Source organism: Struthio camelus, chromosome 3 (genome assembly GCF_040807025.1).
Source record: "Struthio camelus isolate bStrCam1 chromosome 3, bStrCam1.hap1, whole genome shotgun sequence".
In the NCBI taxonomy this organism is placed as follows: domain Eukaryota; kingdom Metazoa; phylum Chordata; class Aves; order Struthioniformes; family Struthionidae; genus Struthio; species Struthio camelus.
Window position 1 is genome coordinate 69,780,054 of NC_090944.1, and position 25,392 is coordinate 69,805,445.

Here is a 25,392-nt window from a genome sequence, read left to right on the forward strand (position 1 = left end):
ATTCCAACTCGTAGGAGAACAGTTAGAAGATGATAGAGGAAAATATCTGGAGAAAAGCTGCCTCTCTTTTGTTTTCTGTCGTTAACTTGGAGATCCTATGGATATGAAGACAATTCCATATTAGAGCTATAAATCAAGGTAGGTGTAGGTCTCCCTTGCTTTGAGCCCAATATGAAGAAAAAAAAAAAAAGGGAGAGAGAGAAAAAAGAAAAAGAATTCACCTAGTGAAAATACCCGTATTTGTTATAACTTCAATAAAACTTAGAAACGTATTAGCAGAACCAGACATGGTAGACCTAGTCACAGATTATTAATAAACATTACAGTTGTTGCAAATATTCTGAGCTTTTTTCTGATTTTTCTTCCCTGTCATGTCCATGTTTAGCAGACACTAACCTACATTTTCTTCAAAGTAATCTGTACAAGATCCACTATATGAAATAAAATATACTGGTTTTCCTGCTGATTTTGCAGTATTGGATAGCATACAAGAACTTCTGAACAATTATTCTGCTAAGAACATGCAGCTATTTTAAAGGAAAAACAAATTCAGAAAAGCATACAAACACTAAATAATCGTACTGTTTGAGAGAGGTTTTGTGAGAAAGTAGATGAATTCCAAAAGGAAGAAGGCAGCACTAGTTTTAGCTCCTCCTGATAGCTGTTTTTAACATGCAACGTCAACTAAGAAGAACTTGACCACAACTGCTGTGATGAAAACCAGCTTGTTTTCTGATACAGAAGACTGTCTGAAGTTGGTAACATTTATCAGTAGACCAAATATTCCAGTAGTTTCTAACTGAACAGTGATATAGGATAAGAATTCATTACAGTGCAAAGATCTCTACTGATTAAAGGGGGCAATGCCATCTGATATTGTAACTCGGAAAATCTAAACCCTTGTATACACCAATTATATACACTGGCCAGTGGCAGAGGTGATGTTTTGGGGCGCTTGTTTTCCGTGATTCTATGATAAGTAGTAAAAGGAGCAGAAGACTCTGAGAGCATGATATATCTTCTCTCAAAGTAATTACAAAGAAAAAAACTGTCAGTCTCTTCTTGTTCACTCTTACGTAACACAGCTATTTTTCCTCCCATCCAAAGCAGGTAACCATCAAGACTTCAAGAAATTGTCTTCCCAGAAATTCCCAGTTTACCAGCCATCAATGAAAATATAAACAGAGGATTAAGCTGAAGGACCTATTCAAGAAGGTAAGTCAACTAACAGTAACAACAGTACCAAGCTTCCCATAAAAGGAAGGGCAGAGGAAAGGGAGAGCTCCTTCTACGCATATCCAGGAATGATAGCAATGCCATAGAAACCATCTAAAAATCAATACAACATAGCCACTGAGCTGAAAGCTGAAAACTGTCAAAGTAAAGGTGAGATATTACAGTACTGACTGGAACTATGTTTGGTAAAATGTTGCAATTGAATTACAAATCCCGCGTTAGTCTTATTTTTGTATCAAAAATCAGAGCTGAGGTAACCAAGACACCCCTTTCAGGACCTTTGACAGTACATCACACCTCTCGAGTTCCCACCTTTGTAGTAAAGTTTAGAACTCCACTGAAAGCAATTCTTCTGTTAAAGCGTAAAACAAAATAACGATGTTTCAATATGATGTAAATTATACAACTGGAAATTTTCGTTACTAATTTTCATCAGAAAAGTGCAAGATGCCTCTACACCCATACTACAATATCACTTGCCTGTGTGGACGTGGAATATGTAAAGTTTTCTCCCATGTAAGTAAACACGTACACTTGAAAATTTTGAGTTATTGAGCAACGACTGCTGTCCTTCATCTCTTGCTCTTTAATAACAACCGTTGTCAATAAAGTTTGGCTTCCACAAACCAAAGACCTTATCATTACTCAAAATGATCTGGAAGCAATACTAAAGCCATGACAAAGTAAATTGTGTCTCAGCGCATTTTTTTCCTCCTCTGGCTGTGAGAACACACAGATCAATACTCTTCAGCATGAGAATTCTGCAGTGAAATTTTCATTTGTTACAAACAGCAACAAAAAGGCCCGAAGCATGCCCTGTCACTTTCGGTTTAGAAGGAAACGCACTAATAAACTCTTACCCCTGGGTCATCTTTGACAATGGGCAATACTATGCCAGCTCTTATTAAAGGCAATTCATATCAGTGGCCCAAAAATTTCCTTTAAAATTACCATCTTTTGTATCCATGTAGCAGAATGTCAGCTTTAAAGTGCCACTGAGATATAGGACCTGTCATTATGGTTAATTTTCAGTACAGTTTTAACACCAGGGTAGCTGATCCCTGAGGGTATGTTTTTTTGGCTAACAAGATTTATTTAGTGGTTATCCAGACAAACAAGAAAATATATTACTGTATATTGCTTTTCAAATCTAACAGCAAGCAATAAATCCTACTATAAAATATATATCTTTTTTCTTTAGCGTGACGTCAAAGAGAGGAAAACGTTTTTAGAAGACTGTTTTTCCCTTTAGATATAAAAAAGGGAAAATTCTTCTGTTTCTAACCCCAAAAGAACACAAATGGAAGTAAAATTAGCCTTAAAAAACAAAACCTATGTAGCTGTTGTGTGTAGAGCTAGCTAACAAGTCACAGCTTAAGCTATAAAGATGGTATTCTCTATTAAATGACCCAAGCTTCTCAGCTGGACAATATTCTACATTTAAAAAGACAGCACTCTGCAGTTCAATACTGTTGCCTGCTTTTTGAAAGAAATAGTATTTCTAACACCGTTTTATTGCTCTTTTTTATTACAAAAATTTTTTATTTATTGGATAAATACATCCAATTGCCTTGCTTTCCTGGCAGTAAGAGAGAAAGTCAGTTTTCATGCTGCAACAGGGCTCTTCTTACTATGTTAGGATGAAGATTGTCTTGCACTTTGTTAGACAAAAGAGTACATCTATAGAACAAAACAAGCTGCTAACATTATCTAAATCCGTGTACGATCAACAGGCCCCACTTTTTATCGATGCTACATAGAAGGTATAAAACCTACTTGACCTCAATCAACTGGTCTCCCAGGAAAAAAGACGTCTGCCAGTCGACACCAAAAATCAGATCTCTTAGAGCATTTACAATTCTCTATTTTTACAAGCGAAGGATGAATTTGCTTTCCCTGCCCCAGTTCCAGATACAGTAACTGATCCCAGATGACTACTGACTAAATCGCCTCTCACTGGACCAACGGGCCAATTAAGAACCCCTTAACACTCCTTATACTTGCATTTATCTTGCCTGGCCAAACCAGCCCCACACCAGGCAGCAGCATCACAGACCGATTCTGCACACCACTGAACTTCCCTCCACACAGATGCAAACATTAAGCTTCACCATAAACCTCAGAGGTAGGTGAAGAGGGTAATTTTACAGGGGATACAATTAGGCAAGCAGAGGCTTAATGGCTTATCCCAGGGCTTATCTCAAACAAGTGAATTTCAGAAATGAGAACTGAATTGCATATTCTTATATTCAGCTGCATCCTTTGCCAGTCAGATTTCATGCTTCCAGAACACAAAAGGAATAAAATAAATGGTCAGCCCCACATCTCCACACTTAAGCCATGGTTGCACTCCAAGAGGCTTCTGAAATGAACTGCAACAAAAAATATTCGGAGTGGAAAAAGAAAGTTTTCCTTACCTCCTATTCCACAGGCCAGAAATCACAGGAAAATCTCCATAATGTTTTCAGTCCCTGGGTAGGTGAAAGTTTAAAACTATTTTTATATACCTGTCTCCCAGGTAACAGCACAGTGTGTTATTTGCTGTACCACCAGTCTACTCAAGGCAGTGGATTTTAAAAGGGAACCTACCTACAGTGGATTCTCTCATATCTGTAAAAATATTTATGAAATGTTAATCACTTTTCACCTTAACTTCAACAAACACCATCTACTGAATAGCATATGGGCAAGTTATATGTATTAAAAGATTAAGGTTTTCATATAGCGGCACTCTATAAAAAAAATCGTTAGAAATTTTGCTAAGCACAGTTTTGTTTTATGACAGTTTCAGGAGCCTCAGAGTGCTACGTTCGTATAATCATTTCAGATGAAGGTGTAAGTAGAAAGCGTTAGCATTAAGAGCATTTAACTGGAGAAAACGAAAGCAATTAAAACTTTACCTCGAACAATAAGTTGAGCAAAATTTGACACTCCAGAACCTCTCTCTGACTGAGTTACACAGCGGTATAAATCCTGGTCAGTTTTTGTCACCTCTTGCAACTTAAAGGTAGCAGCAAATCTTCTGTGATTGATATTTTTAGTCTGAGCAACTGGAATATCTTCCCCATTTCTTCTCTGAAAATAAGAGAAACCAATGCAGAGGTATCTTGTAAGAATGCAAAGACATTTATCATGATCATCATACAAGCAGCATGTAAAAAGACCCCAATGCATCTCCCCGTGCCGCTTTTCCATGGTGTAAGAGCACAGCTCTGAGGTCCCATCAAGAGACAGGCAGGTAGGTATTCAAAAGCATTTCAGAATTGAGTTTGGGGGGGAGAAAGCATGGTCAGGGTCCTGCACTGCTACACAAGACTGAGCACACCTCACTCAACCACCTACGACAGCCTAGGAGGAGCAGTTGCATTCCTGAGAAAATTCATTCAACTTCAGAATAGAATTATAATAGATATATTGGGGCACCGTGGGAAAAAAAAAAAAAAAGACATAGATGGATTTCACAGGTTTCCAGCAGCTATTTTTCAGCAACCAGCGAATGTTTCCTTTTTTAATACTTACCTTTTATCTATCCAAATTCAATACCCTCTGAAATTGTGCCTTTATACTAAGCACCATCTATCTAAAGCTAGTTGAAATCAAAAGGGGAGGGAAAGGTAAAAGTGAAAAGAGATATCTAATTTATAAGGGGCTTACAGAGTTCTGAAAAAATAATAACCACCAAAAAATCACCAAAAGATCACTAAAAGATTAATCCTTCTAGAGTTGATCGGGGCATGAGTCAGTAGAACAGAAAAAGATTTGCCACTGATGTGACACTTTCTCCTTATCTCCACTCGTATGAGCTGAATTTCAATTTTAAACAAAAAAACAGACCTTTCCCCCCCCCCCCCCAAAATTAACGTAAGAAGAAAAAATAGAAAAAAGAAACGCGCACCACTGTCTATACACAATGTCCCTTCTCTCTCTCCTGTGAAACAACCACGTTATTCCCAGAGCAAAATACAGTTTCTGAACATTGAGCTTTGCTCAGTCACCAGAAAGACATCATAATTTCCCTTTACAATTACGTTGCCAGCTCTGCTCCATAAGTAGCAAAAAGTGACCTCCCACGGACACTTTTAGCTCTAATCAACCCCTGAAATGAGAAACATCATTGAGATCTTAAACTCGGGGCTTTCTGTCTAATACCAGAAGCAGTAGTGGTGAGCCACAGAATTTAATAACCTGAAAGCCTGTGGCAAAATACAGAGGAGAGAAAAGGGAAACGAGTTATGCTGCATGTGTACATTAACCGGCTGTCTGTCAGAGTCAAGAGCACTTCATAATACCAAACCACTTTATTTTACATCTGCCGTTTGTGATCTTAACAATGGGTTAATCACTTTAAATACTTTTACTGCAGATTAGCGAGGGATTCAGTGCTGCTTCAAACTCACTCTACAAAATATTCGTTTTAACTATCAGTAAGTTTAAACGGATGAATTTTAGCTTCTGCCATCTCTCTTGCAGCGGTCGCAGAGCACCATTCCCATGCTTCATTGCAGCCCTTGTGCGAACATGCTCATTAATACGATCCTGGCAGATTTCAGCCTCCTCCGATCTTCCACGCCGCCGCCCTCATCAACAGCAGTTTTATTGCTTTGAGTCTTCCTTATTTCATGTAGGCTGGAAAGACTTACCCAGTTCGCCCCCTCCCCTGCTTTTTTCCCCTTTTTTGCTGTTACGCCAGAAGGGGCAGGGAGCCACTATGGACCACCACTACACCCAGAGGCATGCTGAGCCCACGGGACCAAACCAGAAAATACAGCTAGATGCAAAAAGTGAAAACTGACACACCAGAAGACTTTTTTCTAAGTTTTGGCTGACACACCAGAAGACTGTGCTGCCATTCAGAGGGACCTGGACAGGCTGGAGAGGTGGGCGGAGAGGAACCTCATGAAGTTCAACAAAGGCAAGTGCAAGGTCCTGCACCTGGGGAGGAACAACTCCATGCACCAGTACAGGCTGGGGACTGACCTGTTGGAAAGCAGCTCTGCCGAGAAGGACCTGGGAGTGCTGGTGGACAACAAGTTAAACATGAGCCAGCAGTGTGCCCTTGTGGCCAAGAAGGCCAATGGGATCCTAGGGTGCATTAGGCAGAGTGTTGCCAGCAGGTCGAGGGAGGTGATCCTGCCCCTCTATTCAGCCCTGGTGAGGCCTCACCTGGAGTACTGTGTCCAGTTCTGGGCTCCCCAGTACAAGAGAGACATGGCACTCCTGGAGAGAGTCCAGCGGAGGGCTACCAAGATGATTAGAGGGCTGGAGCATCTCTCCTATGAAGAAAGACTGCAAGAGCTGGGCCTGTTCAGCCTGGAGAAGAGAAGATTGAGAGGGGATCTCATCAACGTGTACAAGTATCTGAAGGGGGAGTGTCAAGAGGATGAGGCCAGCCTCTTCTCCGTGGTGCCCAGCAACAGGACAAGAGGCAATGGGCAGAAACTGAACCACAGGAAGTTCCATCTGAACCTGAGAAAAAACTTCTTCACTGTGAGGGTGACAGAGCATTGGAACAGGTTGCCCAGAGGGGTGGTGGAGTCTCCTTCGCTGGAGATATTCAAAACCCGTCTGGATGTGATCCTGGGCAATATGCTCTAGGTGACCCTGCTTGAGCAGGGAGGTTGGACGAGATGATCTCCAGAGGTCCCTTCCAACCAAAACGATTCTGTGATTCTGTGATTCTGTGAAAACAGATCTCCAAAAGAGGAGATATGAGACGCTTCCAAAGGGTTCTCAGACAGCTCCTCCCTAAATCTAAATCGCCCTCCCTTAACCGTCAAAAGCCTGCTTATTACGTGGACGTTATCTGAGGCAGCGCTCACAGGGCGGCAGCAGCAGCGGCAGCGTAGCTGGGGCATTTGTAAACGGGGATCCCCCGCAGCTCAGCCAAGTTACTCCGTGGCCGTACGGACTCCCTCCTCCGTCTCATAACCGGCAGAGTTAAGGAAGTTTGTTAACAGTTTTAAAGATTCCTACAAATGAGAGGTCTTACTGAACTTCAAGATTCAATGAAATTACGAATTGTCCCAGCGTCACACCAACGAGGGGTGATGCCAGCGGCTCTGTTTTGCTGCTGCTTATGCTACAGGCAAATCATTTTGTAAGAAATGCACCTCCCTCCCCTTAAGCTAGCTTCTCCTCATAGCAAAACCGAAATTGGAAGGTAAGATTTTCTAGCTACCTTTTTCCCTTAGTATTGATCAGAGGCTTAAGGCAAGTCATAACTCGGACTCTCTGGAATGACAACGTAATATAAAACTTGGATCTGGTGCCCTGAAGTAGCTAAAATACATAAAACCCATGGCACTTTCTTCCCTTCCCGCCTCTCTGTGCTCCGCCACAACGTGTGTTCAGATCACTACACCACAAAAAGGGCTTGGAAATGGCTGTTCTTCCAGTAAACACAAACTTGGCACATCATTGTTAACAGGACCAAAGCAAACTATATTAAATAGAGGCACACTGTTACATCTGATACGATACTAAATATGATGGCAACTCAGGTAACACAATGATTCTTGTTCTACCATGAAGGGAAAAATAGATATTGCAGACATTTCTCTAAAATTAAGGCTCTCCCTTCATTAAGTCCAATGTGTTAAATTTCAATGCCAAGCTCTCAGCCTGCAGCAAACACATCAAAAAGCTTATTTTGTAAAATAATTTACTTTCACAAAGCTGAAAACTTGCTTACTTCAGCTAGCTTACACGCTTAATGCCAGAGAAGTAAAGTGAATTGGGCTTCTAATTTTAAACAAAATAATAAAGCACTTTTAGGGCAATTAATCAAAAAAGAAATTTAAACAGCTTTACAGTTCTACTCCAATAACAAAAGCTAGGATTTTCTTTGCTATTTACATTAGTGATTCCCTATTCCTTTATCTTACAAGACTTAGAGTAGTGGCTCAAATTTCTCTGTATTAGGATTTTTCTTGTGAATCCAACTGTGCAATTACGTCTTCAAAGTCTATCTTCATGTACAGCTTATCCATTAAAATATTTTTCAGCCACTAAAATGATTAGAAGTTCAAGCAGAAAAGATTTCTCACTTAAAAATACATGTTGAAGAAAAATACCCTGCCTTCATTTCAATACATCTGTCTTACACCGGTAAGCCATTAGGCAGTCAGAGTTCAGAGGCACTGCCATGATCTTTTAATTAAACTTTTCTTTTTAATGTCAGGGCACTACTACTGATTTTAAAAGAAAGGAAAGAAAGGCAGCTTTCTGCTTATTAGAGGGTTTCTGGCAGATACTGTTTCAATTTATGTCCTGCTCACACTGAACAGAGCTTGAAAATGCTGCTCAATTAGGTTTTAAAAATTCAATTTAAAATTAATGTGGAGTTATACTAATAGGTAATGGCTGTACCCTGTGTTATGCTTGGTTCCTCCAGTCCCTCGCTGTCTGATTTGATAACCCTGAATTGCTCATTTAGAAGAGGTCACCAGTCGGATTTTTTTCCTTTCTTGACAATAACTGTGGGCCTCACAAAGAACTACATACTGTAAACAGTTGATTAAAAGATATAAAAGCTTGTAAGAAAACCTCCCTTAATTCTGGCATTTCAGGCTTTTAAATCTATGACTTTAAACCTAAGACTATATGACTTTGCGCTTATTTTTAATTTCATAGGAACGTGATTTTATAAAAAGTATTAAACCTTTATATTTATTTTCAGGCAGCAATTTATTTTAAGGCAATGGGATTATAGCATCTCTATTAAAAACCGGACAGTAAAGTCTACTCTCTTTAAAAAGCAAGCAGGCAAACTAACGATTGGCCTTAACATTTCTCTCTTCTCTCTCATGAAAGAAATTAAGCATTTAATAAACATGAAATGAAATTTCAGTGGATCTTTCAGAATTTGAATGTAACCAGAAACATCAGAATTCTAACATCTTATGTAACTGGGAGAATTTAGGTGTATTTCTAATTTTCTAATATCGATTTAAAACCTATTTGTTTTTCTCAACTTTTGAAGTTGAAATTTTTTTTTTTCTATTTTAAGTGACAGTATGATACTATAAATTTCCATGTTGATGTCCAATCTAAATTTTTTTTTCTTTCTTTCTCCATACCAGTGATTTTTATCAGCGTGGACAGTTCAACCTCACACATCCCTGTCCCTTTCTTAGCGTAAACACCTTAAAACAAGCACCTCTCCACTGCTAACAATCATAGCCAACGCTGTTTCTCCTCCTAGACTCAGAGGCCTTCAGAGAGCAAAAGATGTCAACGCTTGGGCTGCAGCGACCCACGTGTGACTTTAGCAGCTGGGCTCGCTTCAGCAGCCCCCTGCTGCCTCTCTCTTCGCCTTCCTTCGTATATTCCTGCAGAAAACTCGTTAGGAAAATAACCTTTCCGGATCGATAATACTGGAGTTGCTGAGGTGGATCGGTTCATCAGCTAATTCAGTGTGCGGCCACACAGCCTATGTGGGGCGCAGGGGCTGGGGCTGCACCAGGGAGTTTCTTTCCATGACTCTGTCCCCAAAGGTGGGATCACAACTTCGCTCGAGGGCAGAAGAGCGCGAGAGGCTGCCACCAGCGGGTCAGGGATTCGCTCCCGCTGACAGCTGAGGGAGAAGGGAATCTGCAAAGAACATGTGCTGAAATCTTCATGTATTTACCCACTGTGTAAAGCGAGAAATGCCGTTTTCTCTCAAGAGGGTGAAGGGTTAAATGGGGACGTTTTGAATGTCAGCAATAATGCACAGTCTCTGCCGAAAGATGTTTTGGAGAAATAAAACAAAAATAACTGTGAAGAAAAAAAAAGAAACAACACAAATAACGGCCAGACTTCCTTTATTTTATTTACATGTTGCTATCTGGCACTTTATGACATACACGGAAAACGTTTTCACAGCCTTTAGAATACAGTTTCCAAACCAAGGTAGGTCTATGGAAAGTAGAATCGCCAGAAACATTTTTTAAATACAATGTTCTTAGCAAACGCCTTAGTATATTCTTGGGTCTTTAAAACTTTACCTGACTGAAGTATGAAATTACTTATCATAAGGAGAAAAATTTTATTTCCTCACTCACAAAAGAGAAAATGATTGAATAAGCAGGATTTTTGCAGTTGACTTTATTCACAAATATGTGATTTCAGCCTAAGCAATCCATATTTCAAATGGAACAAGAGCTGGAAGTGCACTTGTTTGAATAATAGCCCTAGACAGTCCAACCTTTTTCTTAGTACTCAATTTGAGGTGAATTGGCCACTGCTTTTTTTTTTTTTTTTTTTTTAGAGAAAGTATGAATTACAGTTAACTTTAGTATTACTTTTTTTTTTTTTTAAGTAGGAAGTTAGTATGACCTGCTTTAACTTGCTGGTCTCCCCAAATAGAGCAAAACAGAGGAAGATCCTACTATCCAAAGAACCATGCATTAATTTATTAGTAGAGAAAGCAGCACAGATTTTTTGCATGAAAGTATAAACTGAAGATTTTGAATAAACAGGATGACATTCCTAATTCTGTCCTGCATACTACAACTATAAAGAAAAATTGAAGATCACTTTTAATGCCTTAGACTTGCACACACACTTTTGTTATTCAGTCTTGCTCATTTGGAAGTAGCTCAATTCCCTCCATGCTGCATTGAACTTCCCATTGAAGAAAGCAATGGTTCTCATGAAGTAATCTAATTCAGAGCCATCTGGCCCTTCATAGGTGGCATTCCTAACTTACTTTTGTATAATAAAATCCAACAGAGGCAGAATAGCAAAATCCATATTACAGTGTCCCCAGCCATTCCATTATACAAATAAAATCCATGTTTGTTTTCGCTGGACAGCCTGAAGAGTCTTATTTCCAATCTAATCTAACACATGCAACAAAATATATATTTAAAAAGAACTTTTCAAAAAGCAATAGTTCATGAATGCAGAATTTTCTTTAAAATAACAGCACATACTGAAATATAAATGCTGAACAAAATGATTAAAGTCTGCATCATCTTGAGTAGGGCACACTTAGCTAATCTGATTTTTTTAGACCTACAAGATGAATGCTGTAGTTAAGAGAGGATAGTGATAGAAAATAATTGCAAAAAATTACTGGAGACCAGAACTGCACAACAAATTTCTTTGAACACTTCTCAGCAGATGCTTTTACCCTTTTCTAAAAGAAGCCAAGTATGCTAGCTGATTTTATTCTTTTATAATGCATAAAGTCTCACAGCTATTTGAGCAAACTAGGGCATGGGGCTCCCTATATCACATCACACTGCTGAGAAGGAGACAAACTGAATGCACTAGTTAATAGACAAGGCTTAAAGGACCCAATGGTCAAGGAATTTATAACAGTACATTTTTAGGAGTATTATCTTAATTTCACATATCTGATTTTTATGGGTTTAAGCCACTGAATGCTTGACTTCACACAGTGAGCAAAACCCCAAAACATTTAAAATGGAAATAAACTTCCACAACAGTTGTCATAACAGCAAACTGCAAAATGGCAGGAGAAAAAAAGATCCCACATGTTACACATATGGTCACGACCTGACCTCCAGCAGCATCCTCAGAGGATCCAGCAGCACAGCTCCCCGAGGGCTGATGCTCCAACCTCAGCTGCAGCAGCAGCGCCCCTAGGGAAGACCTACGTGGATGATAACTCCAAAGACTCCAGTGGAAACTAAATGACCAGTAGCTACACAGGCTGGAAGACTAAGTTAACTGGGGCAGAATTAAATTACAACTAGCAGAATGATGGTATTTGTTGTTGCTGAAATGTAAAATGGCTGGGGTCTAGAGGAAATTGCTGTATTTATCTGAGAGGCGAATAAACTAAGGAGGGAGAGAGGGAGAATGGTTCATACAGGGTTAAATGCTATAGATCACATCAAAGATGAATATAGAGTGAAAGATTAAAAACAAAGTCTTTGTGAAACAAATTGGCAGGAGAATATCAAACACGAACTTACAAATACTGTATTTTTCATTGGTGGATATTCTTTATAGCAGTGGAGGACTCAGCAATGTGCGATACAGAATAAGCCGGAAGCTAAATCACTTTAAAGTAGCTATGTATATGACTTTAGGACACCTTTTCATGCATCTCTGAAAAATGTTTTAAAAACAATGTCTATCAGAGAATAGAGATGCGTGGAGGCAAAAGTGTGGCTCAAACAGACAAGCCACTGTAAAAGGTAAGTGCTGCCATCTATTCTTCCATATTCTGTGGCTCACTTTCAAAAACATATTTCCTTAAGTAAAAGTAACCAGTAATGAGAAAAATCAGGCACGTGAAGTTTCTGTGCAAACCTTAAGTGCAACAAAAAAAGGAACTCATATGCAATTTACCATTGTTAGCAATCAAGATACAGGAAAGATCATCTAGACTTGAGTGGCATTTTACTGGCTGAGAAAGTAAGGTTCAGTAACAATATTCGGTAATATTTATTGTTACAAGTCAGCAGTTGTTTTGGAGGAGGACACTGATGATACAACAAGCTGCTCTCTCCCAGGTCATCGAGGCTAGGGGTGGACATGCAGTAACTCCTCAGAGAAACTCCGCTCTGGAGGAGCTTTCAGTCTGTAAGGACAGATTACCAGGAAGGGTTGTCCCCCCTTCCTGCCCCAGACCTCCACAAGACATTGCAGCTTTGATTCCTCCTTCAGGACAAGTAGGTCTACGTAACCGTATTCATTTCAAGAGCAACAGCAAAAAGCGTCAATAAAAGGTTACCAAAAATCTTACATCATATTCCACAGTTGAAATCCTGAGGGTGCTAACAAAGTGTCTGGGAACATCTTTTCTGAACTTTCTTTAGGCCATTTTTTTTTTTTTTTGGGGGGGGGGGGGAGCGGGGAGAGCACAGGTTCTCTAACAATCAAGTGTCTCCTGAGTTCCCCTTAGCTTTCAGCAGTTGCAAAAATCTGTACAAACTAACAAAAATCATTCTTCAAAAGTCATAAAAATTGTGAGCAGCAGGTGCACTTCATCATCAAATTAAAGAAACAATATCTTAAACAATTAACTGTATCATAATGTAATGGGACCACAACATGCAAAATTACATTAGAAAATTATGAAAAATTCTAAATAAAACATGTAAAGTAGATCAAATAAAATTAAATTTGACATGACCCTCCTGTTATATAAATATATACATTTGAGAGATTCCAAACACTTGCCTGCAGCTAAACGGTTTCTGCCTAAGGCCCACTCCTAAAACCCCAGCGCTGAATAATAATCCACACATTCAACTTCCGAATACAGAAGAATGAGGAAGCAAACAGAAAGTCCCCCAAAATACACAATTGCTGCAAAGCTACTTGTAAATTCAGGCTGGATTCAATGTTGTGAGAAAAGCAAAAATTACTGAAAATATCTGTGTTCCAAAGGGGAAAGCTGAAGTTTGAATCCAACTTCCATTTAAAACAAAAGTGCTAAATAATCTAAAGCCAAAATCTGTCATTTGGACTCCTAAATTATTGTAATTTTTAATGTCCATTTCATAAAAAACAACAAAAACCCTCTTTTCCCATGGAAGCGTGTGGCACAACTTTCTTCCTATTAGAGGAAATGCCATCCTTTCAAGAAAAAAAAACAGATCACGCAATGCTGTGCCCCTCAACCCGCTGCTACAAGCAGAGGTTCTCATATACGCTCTTCACTTTCAATTTCTTAATAGCATATTGGGCCTATAATCTACCTCAACGCAATATCTTAGCATACCATCTATAAGCGCTCCATCCAAAGACTCTTTAAAAGAGCATACTCACGCTTTATTTTGAAAGAAAAACATTGAAAGAGCAACGACAGGTAAACATCAAATCGTATTCTAGGACAACAATACCAAAACTCACGATGCTGGTAAACAAGGCATTTGGGGTTACAAGAGTTTCCTGCAGAAAGGGAGTATTATATAGTCAGTTGTTTGAGCCACAACAGACCAGCCGTGCAGGCGATCTTTCATCATCCGATAACAGTTGGTATTGCTAGGAGGTCAGCCTGACTCCATTGTTTTCACAGCAATTTGCATTTTATTTTCCATAATGCTTTTTAATTTCACTTTTTCAATTATTACTTTTAGGCAATTGCTTTAATTATCTGTTATTCCACAAGGAACGGCATTTTCCTCTGGCTGCGCGAGGAGATGCATCACGCTGCATTAATGCTGATGAGCCTCTCTGCGGGCGAAGGCAGGGCCGCCTCGCCAGCCCTGGCAGCCCGGCTGCAGGGCCCTTTGCCAGCACCTACCGCTATCGCTGGCAGATCGGCGCCCTTGCCACGGCTCTGATGACAATCTGCGCAGGATTACCAGTCGCATATTAAACTTTTAAACGCACATGGTACCCCCTTCCGATTCAAGATTCACCAAAGCAAATGGCACCTCCGGAGACCGTGGCAAAACACGCTCAACTGCAAAGCCAGAACAAGCCGCTTTCCCTAATCCAATGCTATGTTAATGCAAAGCTCAGCAATGATGGATGGACTCATTAGTGCTGCAGTTATCTCTAACTGAACCAGGTGCCAAGACATATGGTTTAGCAGATGTTCTAGCAAAGCGCTCTATTCTCCACACTGTGATAGCGTCCAGTTAAACTGGACACCGATAAGACACTGCAAATCGTATTGGGCTTACGGGAGTCACAATTGTTCCCAACTCAGGAAGCAGTTAAACACAGCCTCATTATGCAAAAAACCCTACTGCTCTGATATCCCAATTAGATTCACAGAACAAATGCCGGACAATACGCACAAAGCTTTCGAGATTCTTTGCATACCAAAATGTTATTTATTCTACTCAGCCAATTCTATTTCTACACCTAGTAATGAAATGAAGCTTAAAACTGCAGAAGCTTTCTTCATACAATAGGAAAATCAAATAGGCAAACAGATTTCCCCCCCCACTCCGATGTTTGCATTTCAATGTTGGAATGTTCTCTTGTGCGCACTACATTTTCAAATACTTAATATTTAACATGTATCCATCCAGCAACCAGGATTAATGTGACTCTTGTTTGCAAAGTTATTTATTGACATAACTCCACTGGAATGTATGGTATTTCACGGGAAAAAAAAAACAATCAAAAAAGGTTCTGATTATACTAATTCAACACATCAAGGTGAAAAGTGAGGTGCATAAAATTTTAATAAATGAAATTAATATTATTCTTGAAAAAAGTGTCCTTTCAAAAAAGGCAATTCAGAGACAAAAAAAATAAAAGAGGAAATCAGCAAAATTGGGCAACAACTGATCAGCCTGTTATGATACGGCATAACAAACCTTTTAAGATTACATATACATGCCCACACACTTATGTTCATTTCCTGCAGGAAAGAATTTTCAACAGGTATTGCTGTTAAATTCTGAAATTTTCAGAACAAAGCAAACTGAAGCACCACAAGTCATACATTTTCCCTTGAAAACGTCCCTTTGTGCAGGCAGAAATGCGGGGTTACCATCTCGTGCTTGTAGATTCCTATCATAACATCCAAACACCTCAGTGTATCTAGTGGCACTGAACTACGAATGTTATTTTCTCTCTACAGTAGAAATTTTAAGAGAATGAAAAGAAAAGCATTGAGGAAAAAAACCCGGCAGCACTACAATCAAAAGGAGCGAGGGTAGGCAAAAGGAGGATACACACCACAACTGAATCTATTTTAAAAGGAAAATCAATATTCACTTCAAACAAAGCCTATGGATTTTGAAACTCTCTCAGAATTTGCCAATAATTAAGGGAGCACAAAGAAAATGCTTCAATAAACAAGTGTAATAGATTTGATACTATACTATGTTGAAAAACAAAAAAATTGAGAGCGGCGTATCTGTCCTCCTGCTCCCACACCTAGTATTCACACTCTCACAAAAGGTATATTTCAATCCTCTTGTTTCAACCAGTTGAATTGCTTTATCTATGCAAATATTTGTTTTATATTAAAGCGGGTACAACTTTTAAAAGATTTGTCTTATCTTTACTGTTTATCTTTCAATGTCAGAGCTCTGACTGTCTCAGACCTTGGTCCTGCGGGGCTGCAAAAGGTAGGGTGTAGTGGGAGGATATGGAAGGGGACACAAGACCTGATACGCTCTAAAAACAAACAAACAAGAACAAAATCTAAGTGCATGAAAGCCAGCGGAAGTTCAATTCAATGTTAATTTCTATTGGTCTGAAACGTTTGCAGAAATACACGTACAGAATATCATCTGAGCTGACAAAAAGACTAGTGGTGTTACAGCAATAAGCACAGAAAACTCAGTGCATTGAAATGCTGTACCTATTCTCATCTATTTTTAGTTTTCAGTCACACAAAGGTATATGCACTTAATTAAAGGGGGAAACAGAAGCTGGCATATGCACATGTACAAAGAGCATCTCATGTATTATCAGGACTTTCCCCCCACAACTACAAAATTAAAATTGACACAGAACAGTACAATAGGTCATGCTACTGAGATCACTTCTGCTTAAGTTCAGGCTGCTACAAGTCCTCTTTCCTGTTTCTAACCAATCGTTCTCCACCTTTTCCCATGTGCCCGTCCTACTTATGTAGTTTGGCAATTCAGACGCGAATCAAGATAAAAAACAAAAAAATCCCCAACCCTCTTCCCACCCTCAAAAAAAAACCCAAAAAACAAACAAGCAAACAAAAAACAAAGAAAAACATCCTTCCATTTTGGGCCAAATTCTTTTTCAGCCAGCTCAGTTTCCTGAACTGACTTACTGCACAGCTGAAAAAGCTCCAGTGTTAGTACGCAGAAGGAATGGGCAGAGAGAGACGCTCAGATTGTGGCAGCTCAGCCTAAATCTGGCTTACACAGCCGCGGGACTTCCTCTGGAGCCTGACAGCAGGATTGGCAAGACAGACAGGGGCGGCTGGTTTTTGTTTCCCGCTGCTTAATTTACTTTAGCCCTCTCTAAAGAGAGGGCTAGGAGAGCCAGACAGCACCAGTACATTAACTAATGAAGGCTGTGACTGCAAAACTCTATTATTTTAATGCAAGCAAATAGGATCTTTGATAACTGCAGACATAAAAAGTCCCAGCGTCCCAGATAGCACCTTGGATCCTTACTTATCAAAGAATGTGTTTTATTACCAATTTTTTCCGGCTTTTTTAAAAAAAGGAAATATCTTTTCTCCTTCAATAAGAACATAACAAAAAGCTACTTTCTTTAACATAGTGCACTTCGAAAGCTTTTTTTTTTTTTTTGCACTTTTTATTATTATTTTTTGCAGTGGCTTTTGTTGTTATGAGAAAAATACATTCCTGGAATGTTTCAGCTCAAGGCTCTCAGAAACAATTACTTAGGCATTTGATTTGATCTGCTGGTTGTTCCTTCCTGAGTATTCAGACTTTGCATCTCTGGTTTGGTCAAAGGTTAAAGTGAACTTTTTCCAAGTCACACACTTTGAAGCCTCACAGGGCCACATATATATTCCCCCCCAGGTTTTAAGGAAAAGAGTCAATTCACTGTTAGTTGCACACAATGAGAGCAGTAACTTGCTGTTATCTGTTTAATGAAGGAAGTTAGTTCAGAGAGCTAAAGTTGATCATTTGCACTTATGTTGGGAAAATGTAACAGAGGCTTGGAATGATGAGGAGAGAAGAAGAAATAGGGGTCACCTTTAAACTGGTGAATATTTGGCACTGTTTAAGGGAAAACGGGAATCTAAATCCAAGCATACACATTTAATAGCAAGTTATCTTCAAGACTATCAGAGCAGTTATTTGAAGGTCAAAGGGAACTTCCATTCCTCATCCAACAAAAGAATCACCACCTTTTATCTTTTACACTATCAGAAAATACCCATGTCTGTGATACACGCACACATACAAAATCCCATGAAGTATATGAGGGGACAAAACATATGTTTTCCGAGTGGTTCTGGCTGCTAACTGGGCTCCTCAAGGGAGGGAAAGTTAGAAAGGGTAATCCATCAAAGTTATCTGCCTGCGAGGCGGGAATGGTATGGAAGAGTTCCAGCTGGCTGCCTCCATCAGGCTTTTCTGACCAATTTCCCATTGAAGGTGGTGCTTTACCTTGTTTCTTGCGCGCTCCTATTGTTACAGTCCTGCCTTTGATATACTAAACCAGGTCAATTTTGCGTGCTTCATGTGCTCATTTTGGCAAGTGTTTGCAATTGAACTCTTCTTCCTCAAAGAATGCATTTTATATTTGCTCCATTTAAACAAGTTCTACTCAAAGACGTGAAAAGCAATTACTACTGGTAAGGTATCTTTTTACCAAATGCAGTGCAGTTACCACTAGATTTGTGAGGGTTTTGGTATCGCAGCATATTTGTCCAGCAATACATTTTACCTACCATCCAATACTTCCAGTCTCATTCTATCCATTAAACAGATTCTCCCTTTGAAACTCCAAGTTTCTCACATGCCTATATGCAACTGTTGCTCAAATTCTGTCAGTTCCATTATCTCTTTAAAGAGAAATCAAACAGATTGGGAAGAACTGATTATATTTCATTTCAAAGTATTACGTATGTCAAAAATATATATATTATAAGTTCTGATAGTGCATTGGAATATATATTTTTTAGGAAAATAAGAGTTCTATTTTAAAGGGCATATTTGAAAACCATTATAAAGCAGATATTTTATGCATATACCTTAAGCATTGCCCCTCTGATGTGTACACATAAAGGCACACACACAACTAAACTGAATTTTTATCCATGTCAAGTTGCAAAATAACAATTTTAAAGGAGTAAGCACTAAATTTTTCAATCCTTCTAACTGGTCTACTGAACTATAAGCAACCTTCCACACAAACCCTCAAAAAACCTTAACATTTTCTAGAGTGAAAAAAAAAACAATTCTGTTTTTAGTCATCTCTTAGGTTAATTATGACAAAAATTATGTCAAAATGTCAAAATTATGTCAAAAATTATGACATCTCTTACTATTACATCTGCATTTAACTAGATATCAAATACTGATTACACGTATTTACTGCTAATGAATTCTGATACAGAGGTGTTGATTTGCAGGTGAGAGGAACCACAAAGGCTTAAAGAAAAACCTTTATCCAGTGTCCATTCCAGTTTTCTGATTTTTAAAAATCAAGAAAATTGATGAAATGGGGAAACATGTAAGCAAATTAAATTTTTACTTAAACTAAATAGTTTACAGGCAGAAGAAAAAAGGCTTAGGAATTTAAATATTTCACCTCCAGAAACAAGTCTGTCCTTCAGCCAAATAGATTTGGATGAGTTGGCCTTACCTGGAGCCATAACTTGTTATTCACTGCATCCCTCCCTGTAGCAATGCATTGAAATGTAGCGTTCTGCCCCGCATTGACCTCTACATCCCCCAGCCTCAAGAAATGTGGAGATTTATCTGCAGAGGTGGAAAACAAAAATTACAAACAATGTTTATTATTTTAAAAAAGTGCCAGTAATGTTATTGTCTCCCAAAAGATGCATATTAAAACCACCTTTGGCTAAAAAACAGAAACAGAAGAAAGAAAATTATTTGTTTCATCTCAGTTAGGAAGAAAGAGTACTTCTAGTTCTTTCCCTAGTTCTCCCCAGTGATTCTACTACTTTATGTTGCACAGGAGTTTTTATAAAGTCTTTTACAAATCAAAGCCAAAAGGAGGAGATCAAATGCCAAAAATGTCAGTAGCACATTACACAAATTATCCCAATGAATTTGCATGAAATCTGTCATACTGAGAAGAAACCAATTAGCAAGATACTGCCCAGGTAAAAAAGGTAGATACTATTCAGATTATTTGTAATGTAACTTTAAGCTCTATTATTTTACGTAATGAAACTACTTTTGCCACCGATTATAACATTTCAGCAGCTGACAAAGCTATTTCCTATATAGTGACAAAGTCCCTAGAAAACCTCTGTGGCACAATCACCTGAAGGATTAATTAGATGTAAAAAAGCCAAACAAACAAACGGGAGAGAAAGATCTGATACGCAGCTCTCACCCAACCCTTTCTCCAGAACTACTAGCTGAAACAGTAGTAGAACTATTATTACTGTGTGCTTACAAAGAAATAAAAAAAAAAAAGAGGCAGTAATTTGGAATGAACCGGGTTTGGGTTTAAACATCACTAACCAGAAAAGAGCTTATCTGAACATTGCCTCATGCTGATAATCTGCTGCTATGGCTGTAGTCAAGTGCCTTTTGTTTTGTCACTTATTTCAAACAAAACAAAAGACAGATAGTGAATCCAAGCAGAGCTTTGTTGAGTGCAGAGATCATATAGCCAGGCTGGCTGAAATATAAAAAGGTAGGTAACTCAAACACTCCCTTAAGCCTGGGAGCCCATGAGAGCTATGCTCTTAACAGATTTGGAGGTAGAAGACAATAAAATGTGAAATTACACTTGTAACTTTATTATTTAGCATATTTCCACCGATTTTGTGTTTTTTGTTGTACTATGATCTTTTTGGAAAGCAATTAAATTAAAAATCATGAGGTACACTACAATAAAATTATGTTTTAGAAAGAGGATGTCTAGGGGAAAGTAAGGAAGAGTGGAACAGAATCAAATTAACAAAAAAAAATGGTGATAACAAATGACAGAAGTGCACACTATTGATTTCTTCCTCACACCTTTTTATTAGTACATTAGAATTAATACAACTTGTGCTTGCATGTGTGCAATTTTTCCCCAGGATTAAGCACTGAAAAGCAAATATAAATGTCTGAAGCCTGTCTCAACAACAACAACAAAAAAATCCAAAGCGAAACAATAAAAAATCAACCCTTCAATAGCTGAAAGCAATATTTTTCTTTTAATCTGTTTTGTCCATTAAAAAAAAAGGAAAAAAATGAGAAAAGAAAGAAGATGGGCATGAAATCTAACTAACCTCCAGCATGCATCTGCCAAGTAAGTTTCCTATAATCAGTGAATTTCACATTAACAGTAAAACCCATTTTGATTATGCACACTATCTACAACTAAAAAGACTAGCGCTGAAGAAAAGCTTTATGCTTTTATATTCATGGAATACTTTATGGTAGAAAAAGATTGTGCCTAGGAAGATCACTACCACAATACTACATTTTCCCCTGGAAGTTGCAATAGAAACACGACTGAAAGAACAAAGGACATCAGTGATCATGCGACGAAAACTCAGCAGTCTACAGCAATATCAAATGTGTCCTGAAAAGACAGAGAAAAATGCAGCTCTTAATCATTACTTACCACAAGGGTAACTCAGAACCTGGATGTCATCAATGGCAATGTAGCCATTTCTCCCATCTGAGACTTCAGCTTCAAATATTACCTGTCAACATGAAAGAAAAAATGTTTACAACACTCATTTCTACAGAATTCCCACAATGGCAAGTGTGTAGATATAAGACGCATGGCTTTTTCATTTAGTTGAAGTTCCTACTAGGTTTGACAACTGAATGGAATATTTATTACTTAATGTATTGTAGTTCCATATCATTCAAATACATGAATTTGAATTTCCTGCTTATGGTACACAGAAAAGCATGTTTATTACCTCAATTAATTGCATACTATTTTCACTCCACTAAATATATAGACAAGGTTCAATTCTGAAAAATAACATTACTTTCAGAGAGCTTCAACATCACGGTACATAGATAAACAACAATTTTAACAAAATTGTTATTCTTGTAGGGGGCACAGAATAGTCCACTTTCTCCTGTAACCTTCTGCAGTATACTTTCACAAAAAAAAAAAAAAAAATGCAGCGGCACGGAAATAGTGTAGCGCTCCCCAGTGGCAATGAAAAGAAGAGCCATAGCATGAGATTTTTGTAGTAGCTGTTCACTTCATTCTTTATTCCAGTAAGGCAATCGAGAAAATGCCGTGTGTGGAGCAAACGAAGAGATCATGTTCATATCCCAACTTCTCGTCTCACTCCAAGCAAGCACTAACAAGAATTGGTTTGGGGTTGCTCTTGAGCGCAGAGCTGCCCTTTGCTATAGATGTGGCAAAACAACGACAAACTGATCAGAACAAATTTATTGTCAAGATTCATACTGCCTTGCTACATTTAAAAAAAAAAAAAGTGTACAGCAAGGGTAAAGGGACAGAAATCAGAAGGAAAAACTAAAGGATGAGGCATGAATCCCTAGACTAAATGGAAGACATGAGAAAGGAAAGCACACTAGTAAAGAAGTTTGACTGAAGCAATGTGGTATAAACTTAAAACAGTGATCACCCAAAATAAATAAAAAACTGTTGAGGTCTTCTGTGCAAGACAGGCTTACAAAAAGCCAGCTGCACTACATGCAGTCTTTTCAGTAGGTGACATCTCTCATTCTTAGGGACAATGTGAGGGTACAGTGAAGGCAATGGACTGATAACCCACTGTACCCTGCAGGGAAGTGGGAGAAAGCCATCCCCACCAAGGCCCTTTCTCAAGTTTTCTTACTAGGAAATCCACACTGCACCTGCTTAGGAAGTAATAGCCACGTTGAATCCTGCAATTTCATTAGTCTCAAGGGAGTCCCATGAGCAAGCAGCTGCCACGTGCCCCAACCTCCTGGAGCTCCTTTTGGACCTCTGATTCACAAAAACTACTCTCTTTAGCAAGACACCTGGAACTCATCTGCCTCTGAACCCTGCATCAGAAACATCTCCATGTGCTTATGCTGCGCTTGCTCCATTTCTTCCCCCTCAAATTCCAGTCAGCTACGAAGTGTAATGCCTCCTCCCACCAAACAGACAAGGATCTCCAGCAGGCCTGTTTATATTCAGAGGTATTTCTACAGCCTCCCAGAACTGTAAATAAGGGCATCTTCCAAAGAGAGGAAGGATATAAGCATGTCCACGATGTCGTTCACAGCGTCTGCTAACTCGTGATCCTACTGCAGGAAGAGGAAGGCCGCAGGGCACATATACGTTGAGAGCACCGCGCTACAGCCTCTCTTCCAACTTCTCCAGAACCTCTTGCTGAGTGAGGTCTTGGCTGCACTTCTCCCCACTTTTGCCTTTTTATTCATATCTACCGCATTTGAGTCACAAACCTGTTGATCCTCTGTCTCTTCCTCCTGCCCTGGCCAACTACAGCACCAAGAGAGGGAGCTGGGTTGAGAGGAATTCAATAATGGGTAGAAGGATCCTACTTTCATTCGCTTGTCCAGTGACATCTCCAAACACAGCACTGCTCGACAGTGTCTACTAGCTTTTCAGATATCTTCAGAGAGCTGACACTTGTCCCCAGTTAGGACAATTTCAATATATATGTATTCCATTCTTTAACAACTATGCCTGAATCCATTTCCAGTCCTCTCCCTCCTTTTTATACTGGACATGTGATAGAGATGACCATCAAATAACTCAGTAAGAAATAAATGTAGTATTTAAACCTGATAGACCAAGTTCTTAAAATCTTCATACAATCCTACCATATACATGAACGCATTCTGAAAACTCTTTGCTTCTCAAAGTTCAATTAAGAAATGTTAAACACAGTAGATCAAATTTATATCTAGTTCTGAATAGGGTTGTTACTAATTCATCAGGTAATAACTTTGATCCAGTTCGCACGGAACCTTAGCATCGTGTAAAGACGTGTCCTTCCTGTGTATGTTGATAGCTTCCTACTCTGGAAGAAGGGGGACACACAGTAAGTTACCTTTCTTGGGACACGGGTGGGAATTCACTTGCTTTTTTGTGTCTCCTTCAGCTTAATTAAAGGCCCTGTTCCAAGAAGGGTAACTTGCTCCCCCTCCCCACCATCCATTCAAGAGTAGGCAGCTACTAAAAGAAGAAACATTCACTTGGAAGAATAAGATTAAGAAATTGAGACACCCATGAGAAGAGACCACTGAAATACGGGGAAAGGTGAGAAACCTACAGAGTGTTATAGGGAGTAATGCTTATGAAGTAAGACAAAGGAAAATAAAGTGATTAAAAGGAAGGCGATATCAGAGCTGAGATTACACACATACAGTGCCATATTCTTTTTATTAACGTTCCTAAGCCATCTAAATGCAGATGTGAAGCATTCACAACTAGACACATTATATAGTAAAAGGTGCAGCTAAGTTATGAGATTCTCTTCATGTTTTAATTTGATAACATCTGCCTATATTTAGAATGGAAACTGGGAAAAAATAAATAATTTATACAGATAAAGGCAGCAACTTAAAATGCTGAGAAGTCAGACCAGAAACTGAGGTAGTTCTTTCTCACGTACACAGATAGTATTTGAGAAAAAACAGACATCTGACTACTCTTTTCACCAGAGCAAGTTTATCCTAACAAGATGCTAGTGCTTTGGGAGTGAATCCTGCCAGTTAGGCTGAACTGCTGTTCAGTTTACAGTCCTATAAAGAATGGCAAAAATGCCAACGAATTTTAGCTGAAAAATAATTCAGATCATTACTCTAGTCAGAAAATATTAGTTGCCTGTGCAACTATAAATGCCCTTTTTCTTATTACAAATTTAATTGCATACTCATATAGCATATTGTTGAGATATATTTGCCTCTTTTAATGGATAGGATGAACTGTTTTCTGGGGATCAATCAGGCTTGTATACAGAAGAGGTCTGGAGACAGTTATCCTGTTTCATTTGATACAGGAGTCAGTGCAATGAATGAGAATGGGAAATGCTGAAAAGCTCAGGTAGGTTAGATGCTACTCAGAGGAATTAGTTTTGATCCCTGAATTTTCTGAAGAGTTCCTACGTGATGCTCCAATAGTTAACTTACACCAACCTTTTCCAAAATAAAATCGTGTCTCCTTGTTTATGAAGTGCCTGAATTCAGATGCAAACAAAAATACGTCAAAAGTCCCTGTCCTGGGCATGCTTTGGTGTATTTAGCAACCCACAATGCATCTCTCATCCATACATTTATCCATTCCCCTGCCCCCTCCATCCCCCCAAAGCCAAGCAAATTTTTAGAGAACACAATATCATTCGGGCAAATTCACAGGTCTATTATTCACAGCATTAAAAGTCAACCCCATTCATCTGTTTTGTATGTGGCTTCCTTTAATGACCCAAATCAGTGACAAATTAACCTCAGTCTTCCTGCTATATTATTCATCACTTTGCAGACTTCTATTGTATGTTCCTAAGTTATTTTGTTGCAAGTTTGAAAAGTCCTAGATTTCTCAGTTATTCTGCACGTAGAAGCCATTCTCTCTCTTTGATTATCCTCCTCATCCTTCTCTGAACTTCCTCTTAATTGTACTATACTCTCTCAAGATAATGAGAGTAGA

At 38.8% G+C, this 25,392-nt stretch overlaps 1 protein-coding gene across 17 annotated transcripts in view; it reads right to left on the reverse strand.

The window, feature by feature from the left end:
* PTPRK (protein tyrosine phosphatase receptor type K) overlaps positions 1–25,392 on the reverse strand; it is a 412,420-nt gene that overhangs the window by 201,958 nt on the left and 185,070 nt on the right. For all 17 annotated transcript variants that reach the window (XM_068938244.1, XM_068938243.1, XM_068938238.1 and 14 more), the window contains exons 4-6: positions 21,385–21,466; positions 19,438–19,553; positions 4,137–4,311 (exon numbers count right to left, since the gene is read on the reverse strand). In XM_068938244.1, the coding sequence (XP_068794345.1) occupies positions 4,137–4,311; positions 19,438–19,553; positions 21,385–21,466 (373 nt within the window). The remainder of the gene's footprint in view (positions 1–4,136; positions 4,312–19,437; positions 19,554–21,384; positions 21,467–25,392) is intronic.